Source organism: Gossypium hirsutum, chromosome D06 (genome assembly GCF_007990345.1).
Source record: "Gossypium hirsutum isolate 1008001.06 chromosome D06, Gossypium_hirsutum_v2.1, whole genome shotgun sequence".
In the NCBI taxonomy this organism is placed as follows: Eukaryota; Viridiplantae; Streptophyta; class Magnoliopsida; order Malvales; family Malvaceae; genus Gossypium; species Gossypium hirsutum.
Window position 1 is genome coordinate 58,547,246 of NC_053442.1, and position 12,891 is coordinate 58,560,136.

Below are 12,891 nucleotides of genomic sequence, written 5' to 3' on the forward strand. Positions count from 1 at the left end.
TTGATCTGAATGTTCCTTTTGGTCAGGGATTATCGTTTCCCTCTGATTAAGAGGCATCCCAACAACAACTATTCACCCTTCAAGGGCAATTGAGGTTGATGAGGGAGCAGATGACTTTATAAAGTAGTAGGTTCGAGCAACAACAAACGTTTCAACAAGAATTGTTAAGACAGAATGAAGAGTTGAAGATATGATAATTCTGATATTCAAGATGACGCAATGCTCGCCTAAAAAGAGGATGTTGGGGCACATACAAAACCGTGGCAGATCGAGATGCACATTTTACGTAAAGATGTACTGGTTTTGCATCCTGATACTTAGGATATGGATTGGTTGTTTTGCTCTAACAATCCACTGGCTCCTAAAGTGACAACTATGAGCTTACCAGTCGAATTTATAGTTCCGAAAGAAATGTTCGAAGGAAGAAGGGATCCTTAAGCACATCTCATGTAGTACAATGATTATATGAATGTGCTAGGAGCCTTTGACGCTACAAAGTGGAAAGCCTTCTCAACGAACCTTAAGGGAAGTGCAAAAGATTGATGTTTGTCTCTCCCGCAGGGTTCCATCCAAGGTTTCTTGTAGTTGGGTCAAATGTTATTGGGAAGATTTCGGGCTCATAGAACCATTATGAATACTTCTATGGGTTTAATATCTGTAAAGCAGAGGGAGGGAGAAACCTTGCAGGTTATGTTAAACATTTTCATACAACGACATTAAATATAAAGAATTTGGAGGATCATTGAGTCATTGATGTTTTTATCATTGGTGTTCAGAATGAGCACGTGCAGTATTCTTTTATTGATAATAGGCCACAGAGTTTGGAAGATTTATATGTGAGGACCCTCAAATTTGCTAAAGCAGAAGAGATTAAAAAAGCTACTCACAATACGTTTCAAAGAGATGACAGGCAGTTTAGGAACCGAAAAGGAGTTCGAGGTCGCCAAAGCCCGCCTTCTCAAACTTTACGAGTACAAGGCGAGGGATAGCAAAAAGGTCATTCGCAGAATGAATCATCGAGAGTATTCACTCTTTCCAACACATTCCATCCATTCCTCCATTCGCCCACCTATACTTTGATGCTTGAACACCGCAGTGTCCCCTTCGTAAGGCCTAGAGCTTCGCACATCATGGTTTGCACTCAGCAAAACCCTAAGATAGTATCTATCAGAACCATCTTTTTTTCCCATTCCTAACTTTGCCTAACCTATAGTTGGTCATCCCTACTGTAATATGCATGTGTCATTCATACATACTATGCAAAAAATAGTAAACAATGCACTACACCAGTTAATCATTCATCAATCACCTAATATTATGTTCAAAAAGAACATTGACAATTTCTCAAAATTGCATATAGCTCTAGAGAAAAAAGTGCAGATACTCACCTTGTTTTCCTCATCCTGGACAACTTAGCTAATCCAAACGCTAGAGCCTCCTTTGTCCTGGCGGCTAAGCATGACAACCATACTGTGGTTAAACCAATGGTGATGAATTCTTAGAAACCCAAAATCTTAAATTATACTGAAGCTTTGAGAGTTTTAGCCTACTTCTCTCCTTAGTTCCTAAACACAGAGAAAGATAAAGAAACTTAGCAATTCCTCAATTTCTCTATCACCAGGCCTAGATTCATGCATTTGATACAACATGCAGAGCTTCCTTCATCTGCATTCCCTTTTTCTTCAGAACAACCGAAGAAGAAAATGCTTGATGGAGGTGATGATTTACAAACAAAATTAAGATAATTCGGTCTTCACTCTCACCCATATATATACTCATTGGGCACAATTTTCATTGACCCTTTCCACCATCCATTTTTAATCATTTTGTCTACCACTCTGAAACCAGTCGATTCCTGTCTAACTGAATTGGAATTAGATCTAACTATTACAATTTAGTCACTTTGATTCCCCTAACTTCCCAACGAAGTCCGGCAGTTTACTGGTATTTTCAATTTAATCCTAACTTTCCAAATTCCCAAGCCAATTAGGGTAATCTAGTGTTACATCATACACCAATTTTCTAAGTTTTCTACCGTAGTTATCTATCAAAGACTCAACAATTAATAATTCTAGTACTTGGGCTATATTTTTCTACTATTTCAAGCTAAAGGTTTAAGAAAAAAGTGATGGAAGAAGTTCACGTACCTTTCTAATTGAGCTACATGTATGGAGAGAAACTATAAAGAAAGCTCTCATTTTTTTTCCCTTTCTCTCATCATCGAATGGAATGAATAAAAAAAATAGAGAATAAGCTTTCCACTATCCCATATATATTACACCACTTAATTATTTTCCTTTAATAATAACAAAAATAATATCTAATGGTCATCTTTTTATCTCAAATAAGTTAATGGAAATCAATAGAAATTATTATGGTCATCCACTAACTTAACTTAATTTTGGTTTAATTGCTAACATGGTTTGGCCTAATTATAGCTCAAGGACTTCTTTATTTGATTAATCTTTCATGAGAATGGCCATTACCTTTTTTTTTTTTTGAAATTATAAATTGGATTGAAAAATAAAAGAGACCCAAGTTAAGGCCTTTGGGCTACCCAATACATCAAATCCAATAACTTAAAGAACATAATTAAATCTAGCTTTAAAAACTCTAGAATGCTCCATAAAAGCGAAAAAAATAATAACTTCTAGAAGCAACGATTAAATGATTGTACCTGAAACAACAAACGAAGGGAACCTTTCAGTTTCTAATCAAACTGCATCAGACGACTCGATCACCATCTCCCCTTCTTACACCAACCATAAATTTTCAATCCGTTGCCTCAACCCAGTGGCGATCTTGTTCAACCAACTCTTCTGTAAAATCTGAAACACCATTCAACCCAAAGAACCCCAAATTCAATCTTAGTCTTTCACTTGCTAACTGGTATATTACTGTATTTGCTGATCTTTGAACATGCATGAAGGTACAACTCAGAAATTCACTGCTCATCTTTTTAATGTCTTTAATATATGTTGAAATTTCAAATGTATCGACTTCGTTAAGCTTCACTTTTTTAATCACTGTGAATGAATCCCCTTCAACAACCAGTCTCCACAAACCCAAGTCATGGCATAATCTCATAGCCACTGTGCAAGCCATTGTTTCTGCTGAAAAGGCGATGGAGTCCTCGAATGACAGGTAATTTTTGAAACAAGAACCTCCCCTTTTTCATCTCTAATTACAATACCCGAACAAGAAATTGCTTCTATTTGCCAAAAATAGCATCAAAATTAACTTTTAAGTAGCCAACTTTTGGGACCTTCCAGCAATCTTCACGTCAACCACCCAAAGGTAAGATTATTTCCAAATCATCCAATTCCTTAATGTAATTCTTGACAAATCTGATAGTAGCCAACCCATCTTGTAGGCACCTTTCATGCACCCATTTGTTCCTGTTTATCTATATTGCCCAAAGGACACACAAACAAACGACATTAATTTTGCCAATACTGAGCAAAAATGTAAGAAATACATTCTATGTGACTCCAATCATTCAAATATTGTCGCCAATTGAATTCTAAATTATCTCACACCTTTTTTTTTGCAGTCACGCACTAAATGAATGATAGTTTCTGCATCTTCATCACATTGTGGGCATTTGGCAATGTTCATCAGTCTCCTAAAATGTAAATTATAGAATGTAGGAATAAAAGGCCCTATATTGTAATTTTAATTTTTTGTGGCATTTTGAGCATCCATAATTTCTTGTAAAGGCTGCGATCTGTAATAGAAATATCATCCACATTAGAAGCTTCGCCTCTCCATGCCAAATAATCCTCTCGCGGGCACCGCAATAAAGAAACTTTTAAGATCCCCTCTGCATCCCTTTCAGAAAAAGAAGTGGTAATTATATCTCGGGTTTTTTACAAAAATAATATAAAAAAATAAAAAATTACCAAAATTCTATAAAATTTTTTTATTTACCAAAATATATATAAATTTTTTTTATTTATCAAAATATACCAAAAAAAACTAAAAAACAAAAAAAATAAAAAAAAATGGACCGATTTGACAATTCCCTTGGTGGAGGGAAGCAGGTTGGCGGCACCAAACAAGGGGACCAGGTTGGCGGCACCAAACAATGTACCCTTGTTGGCGGCACCACCCTTGAATTTAAGGGTGGTCGGTTGGTGGGGGGAAGAAGGAGAGGGGAAGAAGAAGAAAGGAAGGAAGAAAGAAAAAGAAGGAAAAGGAAAGAAGAGGAAAGAAAGAAAAAGAAGGAAAGAAAAGGAAAGGGGAGGAAAGAAAGAAAAATAAGGAAAGAAAAAGAAAGGAGAAGAGAAAAAAAAAAGAAAGAAGAAGAAGAGGGAAGGAAGGAAAAAAAAGAAAAAAAAGTAATTTTTATTATTTATTTAAGATTTTTGTAATATTTGTGTGTTAAAAAATAATATTATGTACATTTTACGTATTTTAATATTTTATTTAGGATATATAATTTTTGAGATATATTTAGCATGAAAAAATACATGGTATGTACATTATATGTTGATTAGAAATTTTTTTTATGAAATTGACTTAGGATGTTGAAATTAGTTTTGTTAGAAAAATAACATTAAAAGTAAAATGATAAATAAATGTATTTAAGAAAACATAAAATACGAAAAGAAAAAACGAAAATTATATATTCACTGAAAGTAAGAAAATGGGAAAAAAATTATATCTTTAATAAATTTTAAACATAATGCACTGAAAAAGTATAAAATTATAAAATTTAAAATGATGATATTTTTTAAAATAATAAAATGCGGAGAAAAAAATACGAACAAATGACCAAAGTAATAGTGTATTACTAATTTTTTAAAAGATTGAGAAATAGCTAATACAAATATTTTAAAAAAATGTAATGAAATAATATAAAGTAATAAAATAAAAAATAAAAATATTTTTATTGAAAGTAATAAAAATCGGGAAAAAAATACGAGCAAATGGCAGGGATAAGGATTTTTTTCTTACAGCAAATAAAAAACCCGTTTTTAGTATTTTTTATTTTGGTAAATAAAAAATATATATAATATTTTGGTATTTTTTAATATTTTATTATTTTTGTAATGTTTTATTATGGGTTTTATACAAAAATAATATAAAAAATAAAAAATTACCAAAATATTATAAATTTTTTTTATTTACCGAAATATATATTTTTTATTTACCAAAATATTATAAAATTTTTTTATTTACCGAAATATATATATTTTTTATTTACCAAAATATTATAATTTTTTTTATTTACCGAAATATATATTTTTTTATTTACCAAAATATATATAATTTTGTTTATTTACCAAAATATATATAGTTTTGTTTATTTACCAAAATATATCAAAAAAAACTAAAAAAAATAAAAAACAGAAAAACACACACTAAATTAATAAATTAATTTTGCACTAAATACACTAAATAATACTAGTAAATGGCAGGGATAATGGTTTTTTTAGACTAAATTAATTTTAAAAACACAGTATATTAATAAATTTAAAACATTATGTCAAATTATAAAATTAGAAATGAATATATATTTTTAAAGTAATAAAATGCGGAGAAAAAAATACGAACAAATTGCCGAAGTTAGAGTTTTTTACTAACTTTTTTTTCAACTTGCAGGCATCGCAATGGCTTCATTGATTAGCACCAAAAGCCACATATCTGATGCGGTTAATAACACGGTATGATTTATTATTTATTAATCACGTGTTCTATTTATTTAAAAAGGATAGACGTACAAAGAAATAATGTTATCGTAAAATTTTTCTGTAATTTAACACTATCAGGAATCGTACTGAGTTTTAAGGGGCCGTGTGAGTGTTTTGAAGAATACTCTAGATGCACGGCTGATGCCGTACTTAGAGCTAGCCGGATTTGGGTCCGTAGTACAGATCCAGTACCCCGTATTGCGCTTTGATTTATTATCTGCGCTTGTGGAGCGCTGGCGCCCGGAGACCCACACTTTTCATTTTCCGTGTGGGGAGTGCACGGTGACCTTGGAGGATGTAGCGTTGCAGCTTGGGCTCCCCATTGACGGGAGTCCCGTAACGGGATTATCTGCATTTACCGATCCGAATGCACTTTGCTATCAGCTTCTAGGAGACTCGCCAGGGGACGGTGAGTCATATTTTTCGGGCTTACAATTTACATGGCTGAAAGCCAAGTATGGAGAATTATCAGCGACAGCCACTGAAGGCGAGTTGATGTGCGCTGCTCGAGCGTACATCATGCATATCATAGGGGGAGAAATCATGCCTGATGCAAACAACGACAAGGTGCATTTGATGTACTTGCCCCTGTTAGCTGACTTGTCCAGTGTTAGCTCCTATAGCTGGGGCTCAGCCGTGCTAGCAGTCTTGTATCGAGAGCTTTGTCGGGCGACAGATCTGAAAGTTCGCGACATGGGCGGATGCCTCGCACTGCTGCAGTCCTGGGCGCTGTATCGGATGCCATTTTTGGCATCGGTTAGACACCAACCGTATGTTTATCCACTGCTGAACAGGTGATAAAATATAACTTCTCATTATTTGTAGTCATAATATATTGACTAATGTTACCAACTCTAAACCCTATATTTGTTTTTTGTAGGTGGTGTGCTCGTCCGGGTATCGGGAAGTCGTACAATGTCCCGCTATACCGCCTCATGATTGAACAGCACGCCCGGGATGGGGTAAGATACTATTCTAATATTCATGACATCTTACTTTCTATATCGTACGCACACGTTATGGCTAATTATAACCATGTTATTAATCATGCAGTTTATATGGACGCCGTACCGATCGCCAGAAATTACAGCCGTGGTACCCTCGTCTACGTACGTGCATTTGTACATATGGTGCACTAACGCACCAATTATAAATTTCAACATGGTTGAGTGGTATCACAGGGATCGGGTGCTAAGGCAATTTGGCTGCATCCAACCTATCCTGGATCCGCCGTGTGAGGTGGGAGAAGTTCACGACAAGAATAAGAGAGGAAAATTGATGGTGGATTGGGGAATTAGGCACCGGAAATTTGTGGTGCTGTGGAACGATCGTTTTCGTCGAATACCTCAGATGGTTATGGCTACCGATTCGCAACCGTCATTAGAATATATTCAATGGTACTATAGTTGCGGGAAGCCATATTTATTCGGAGGCCAGTCGATTGTAATCCCCCAGCACATGCAGCGACATGGGGGATCGGCCACAGCGGCCCAGCATGATCCGAATCCCATGGCATATTATTCCCAGGATTATTGTGTATCAAAATATGCTGCATCTGCTCCCCGATCGAAGAAGCGTTAATGTCTTCATCGTCGATATCGTCAGGTACATCGTCTACATCAGGATCACCGTCACTATCGACCTCTTCATCCCAATGATTGCCACCACCTTCTTCTTCGCAACCACATTCTTCTTCACCACCAACCATATCAACATCGGGTGTAATATTCAGGTCGATACCCATCCCACCCATAGTCGATTCACTATCAACGTATGATATTGGAGCCACCATACACGGTTCTTGAGCTCCGTGTTCTTCATCAGATGCATTGACATCTTCATTTTGCTCCATACCGGCTAACTCAGCAAATAAGTGAATCGGTGCATTCTTGTCACTCCCATTCCCACAATAGAGATCGACCATTGTCTCAACGTCTTCGTCGTCTGCAAGTTCCATTTCGACGAATTTGACTAGATTTGTCGAAACTGAAAACTTGTAGAAAATTTTTACTATCCTTCTGCTACAACGTCTTAAAATTTTTGCATTAATCCTTGCCTTCATTTCATCAAACGACACATTTCTATTAAATCTCATTGCTATTTGTTGCTGACATTCAAATACACATCCAACACTTGTTGTCAAGATGACTCCGTCGAAATAAACGCATACAAAAAACTTAGCATCCATCTTCAATATTTAATCTGTCAAAAAATAAACAAAATCTCGTAAAACATCTCGCACGGATAATAAATAACTTAAATAAAAAAATTAATGTTTCGATATTCAATTTTGTACATGAAAGCCATTTAACCACTAATCCTAATAACTAACACAATAATAATATATTTTATATACAAAATAATACTAACTAAAATTATTACTAACTAACTATAAAAATAATACTAGTTTTTTACTAACAATAATACTAAGTAACATCTTAATACCTTAATAATAATAATAATAATAATACTATAAAATTTTTATTTTTTTGTAATATTTTGGTAAAAAAACCCTAACTAAAACTATAAATTTGAGTTTTATTGATTTTAATCTTAATAACTAAACTAAAACAAAAATAAATACCAATTATACAAAACAATAACAATAACATAATCAATTATTTTTTAAAAAATACCTTATTTTTCTCTTCTCTTTCTCTCTTTTTCTCCTTTTTTCCGCAGCACCTCTTCTTTCTTTTCTTTTTCTTCTGATTTTTCTTGTTTCAGCTGGACAGAGTTCGTGTTTATAACACGAGTAGTGCCGCCAACCTGGTTTCCTCCACTGGTGCCGCCAACAGGGATTCCTCAACTGGTGCCGCCAACCTGGTCCCCTTGTTTGGTGCCGCCAACCTGCTTCCCTCCACCCAAGGAGTTGTCAAATCGGTCCAGTTTTTTTTCTATTTTTTTGTTTTTTATTTTTTTGGTATATTTTGGTAAATAAAAAAATTTATATATATTTTGGCAAATAAAAAAAATTTATAGCATTTTGGTAATTTTTTATTTTTTATATTATTTTTGTAAAAAAACCCTTATATCTCACTTCCAACTCCTAATATTAAGATCAATTAGGTCCGCCATTGTTTGTATAATTGGATTTCTCACACCATCTTGAATTCTGTAGGTAGGATTGCCTAGGACTCAAGAATCATCTAAAATAGAAATAGAAGTCCCATTACCCACTCTCCAACAAAGACCCTCTTGAAGAAGCCGTTTCATAAACCTGCATGAATAAAGTTTGTTAATGGGTAGTATTTTGCTTTTAGCGTTTTAGCTAATAACGAAATCGGGTAAAAAAATTAATCTCTACCCTTGCTTAGCTAATAACGCTAAATTAAATATTGATAAACTGCAAACCAAGACCACTACTTTCCTTTAGATCACATAAAGTATCCCAATTACACCAATGCATGCCTTGTTTACCCGGACCTTTCTTGGTAAAAGAAAGCAAGACATAGAATGCACTGGAATAGATTGCAAAATCGATTAATAAAGACTTTTTTCCCCATTGCGAAAGGAATCTTGTACTCCAACTATCGATTTTTTGTTTAATTTGATCTTTGAGTTTTGAAAAGTTGTCCTTTTTTCATGTCCCACCATATTTGGAAATCCCAAATAAAATTCTAGATTTTTTGAGCTATTAACTCCCAAAATGCTTTAAACCGCCTGCCTATCCCGAACATTAGCATTCGTGCTAAAAAAACGGGTAGATTTTTCAAAATTGATGCATTGACCTGTACAATTTTCGTACTCCCTTAGAATATTCTTAAGGATATTTGCACCATCAGTACTAAGTACTAACGTCACCAAATAACATACAGTTATCTGCAAACAGAAGGTGGGTAATTTGTAGGCTTCTTCTACAAACCATTGCTCATTTAATTAAGCCATCATCTTAAGCTAAACGCATAAGAGCTGATAGACCTTCAACACAAAACATAAACAAATACGAGCTTAATGGATCTCCCTATTGCAACCCCCTAGAAAGGTAAAAAATCTCCTATTCATCACCATTCATGCAAACTTTATAAGAAGTGGTTGAGATACACCTCATAACAAGATCAACTAGCTTAAATTCAAAGCCCATTTTTAACATTATGCTCTGTAAAAAATTTCATTCCACACGATCGTATGCCTTACTCATATCCAATTTCAGTGCCAAATAACCTTTTTTTTTCCCATCCTCTTATTCTTAAAAGTATGCAGAATTTCATAGGCAAGTATCATATTGTCAGTAATCAACCTACTCAGTACGAACGCACTCTATGCCTCATCAATGCATAATTCTAAAACTTTTTGAAGCCTATAAGCAATATTATTAGAAATAATTTTATACAAGACAATACAAAGGCTTATAGGGCGAAAGCTCTTAATATTTGTTGGATAGAATGTTTTTGGAATTAAAACAATATTGGTGACATTAATCGATTCCAGCGACATACCTTGATTAAGAATTTCCAAGTAGTAGGCACTGACATCTCGTCCTACAATGTGCTGGAACTTCTCTAAAAATAATGTTGGAAAACCATTTGTTCCCGACACCTTCATAGGACCCATACCCCTTAAGGCCGAATAGAGCTCCTCTTCCTTGTAGGCCGCAACTAAACTTCTATTTAAATCTTCCGAAATGCAATTTTCCACACCACTAAAGATATGATCAAGATTTCTAACCTCTCCAGAAGTAAATAAATTTTCAAAAAAGTTACGGGCAATCCTCTTCATTAAATCCGAATCTCTCTTTTTTTGTCTATACTCATCATTTAGGCAATGAGTCTTATTCCTCCTCCTTCTTTGAGCAGCAAATTTGTGGAAGAAAGCAGTATTTCTTTCACCATGTTTTAACCAATTGGCACGTGCTCACTGTTCCCAAAAAGCTTTATTTTTTTCAATCTCCATGTTGAGGTGTAGTTTCATTTCCATCAACTTTATCAAATTATCCTCATCCCTCTCCTGAGCATTTAAATCCTCTAACTCCTTTGTGAGAATATCAACAAGTTTTCTATTCTTCCGTCGAATCTTACATTCCTATCTTTTCATGCCCTCTTGCAGTATGATCAACTGTTCCCATACATTTCTAGAACTCGCCTTCCAAAGCTTTCTAACCTCGCCCTCACACCAATCTTCCATTATCCACCATGATTCAAAATGAAACCAGTTCTTCGATCGACTACAATCATCACTACTTATTTTGATAAATAAAGGACAGTGGTCAGAAAATGAATAAGGTAGATGTCTTACCGAAGAATCCGAAAATAAGTTCAGCCATTCTGTATTTGGCATACACCTATGAAGTCCTTCTCAAATATTTGTATCAGGAAACTTCCCTATTTCCTAAGTAAACCATGCTCCTAAAAAGCCCAAATCGATAAGAGAGCAATCCGCAAGAGTACTACGGAAATCCTCCATTCTTCTTTCATTTCATAGAATCCCTCCCTTTTTTTTCATGTATATGTATGTACGTGATTTCATTGAAATCCCCACAGGCCATCCACAGGAATTTTTGGTCTCTCCCCAAACGTTTCAATAAATCCCAAGTCGCTTCCTTCTCTGGAATGTCAGGGGAACCATAAAAACCCGTCAGCCTCCATTCTGAACTATAAGCTTCCTCTTTGGAAATCACATCCACATAGTTTTTTGAGTAACTTCTCAACACAATCGAAATTCCTTCATTCCATGCTAAACATAAATCACTTCGAGTTTCTTCAGTTGGAAACACAATACCATGTTGAAAACTACACTGACAATAACATCTTTCCATTCTTTGACAATTCAATTTAGTCTCCATAAAAAAGAAAATATGGGGACAGTATTTCTTCAACACATGAAGTCTTCGAATAGATCGTGGATTTCCCAAGCCACGAATATTCCAACTTAATAGATTCATTGCTTCTGACTTACTTGTCTATTGGCAGCCGTCAATATTTGTTAAATTGGATCATTTCCTTGTTCCAAAAAAAGATTCGTCGAATCTAACAGTTTAGAAACATCTGAGTCCCTTATGACAACTTTGGTTTTTTTATTATCATTCTCATCAATATTGGACTTATCAATATCCTCCATATGCTCCAGACAATTATTTTGCTTCCCAAGAACCTTATCAATCATACACGAATCAAACATATTAGTTTTCTCAAGTCTGCACCAGTTATTATCATTATTATTTTTTGCAATCTTGAGATTTGACAGCTGGTGACCGACCCATCCCATTTGAATGACCTCCCCTATTCAAATTATCCACATTAACATATGAGCTTAATTCCTCTTGAATCGTAGACTTTAATTCAAAAATATGTGCCAAACTGTCAAAAGTTTTATTTATGGCAACATCATTATCAGGATAGCTTTGATCAGGGAAAATATCACTAATTGACTGACAAGGATCTTTAATTTGCATGGAAAGAGAATCCTCCTGATTCCCAAATTTTTGTTGTTCATCAGCAGTTACCAAAACTTCAACTCCCTTCTCTGAACCGATCTGCTCTCCTTCCTAATGCTCAGATTCTGGTAAATTGTTGGGCATAGCTTCTTCCCTATCAATTGCCGCAATTCCCGTATAGAAACACTACTTAATTATTCTTTTTTTAGAAAAACCAAATTGAAAATTTTCTTTACCAATCAGATTGGATTCAGCCTTTAACACCAATGAATAAGAGTATTCATCGTCTGCTTTCTCACGTTTTGCAATCGAGATACTAGTACATTCCTTGACTCCATTCCCCATACAACCACAACCAAAGCAAAAAATTGGCAATTTTTCATACTTAAAAGGAAACCATATTTTTTTTAGAATTTTCCATCAAAATAAAAATCCCTCTCCGAAGCGGTTTTTGAGCATCCAAGTGAACCCTCAATCTACAGAATTCCCCTTTAATTTCAGATCTGATCAACCCCCCAAATGTAGTTCCAATGGCATGCATAAAATCTTTCTTATCACGTTCTGGTAGACATAGACCAACCTTTAGCCAAAAGGGAAAAACAATCAGTTTGATTTTACTCCTTTCAACAGGACAAACAAGGCTATAAAAAATAATTAATTGTTGATGGAAAAACCATGGATACCCTTCCATATTCATCTTGAGATCTTCCTCACCCTCAAAAGAAATCAAAAATAAGTTTTGTCCTACTGCTTGAATTTCAAACTTCTTTTTCAATTTCCAAATACTCTTCATTTAAGCTCTAAAACTATCCAGATTATAAG

General features: G+C 34.7%; 1 protein-coding gene and 1 long non-coding RNA gene across 3 annotated transcripts; both read left to right on the forward strand.

The window, feature by feature from the left end:
• Nucleotides 1-2,563: 2,563 nt before the first annotated feature.
• Nucleotides 2,564-3,907, forward strand: LOC107900223 (uncharacterized). 2 transcript variants are annotated; one of them, XR_001684835.2, is made up of 4 exons: nucleotides 2,564-2,929; nucleotides 3,055-3,297; nucleotides 3,374-3,467; nucleotides 3,554-3,907. It is a non-coding gene; the product is annotated as an uncharacterized lncRNA (long non-coding RNA). The 2 variants fall into 2 exon arrangements; XR_001684836.2 differs by having other exon boundaries at nucleotides 2,577-2,929; nucleotides 3,055-3,144.
• Nucleotides 3,908-4,004: 97 nt separating this feature from the next.
• LOC107899845 (protein MAIN-LIKE 2-like) lies at nucleotides 4,005-6,934 on the forward strand. Its single transcript, XM_016825591.2, has 5 exons — nucleotides 4,005-4,128; nucleotides 5,608-5,669; nucleotides 5,817-6,490; nucleotides 6,577-6,658; nucleotides 6,878-6,934. Exons 1-5 carry the CDS (start codon nucleotides 4,005-4,007, stop codon nucleotides 6,932-6,934), a joined length of 999 nt encoding a protein of 332 aa, XP_016681080.2.
• The last annotated feature ends 5,957 nt before the right edge of the window (nucleotides 6,935-12,891 follow it).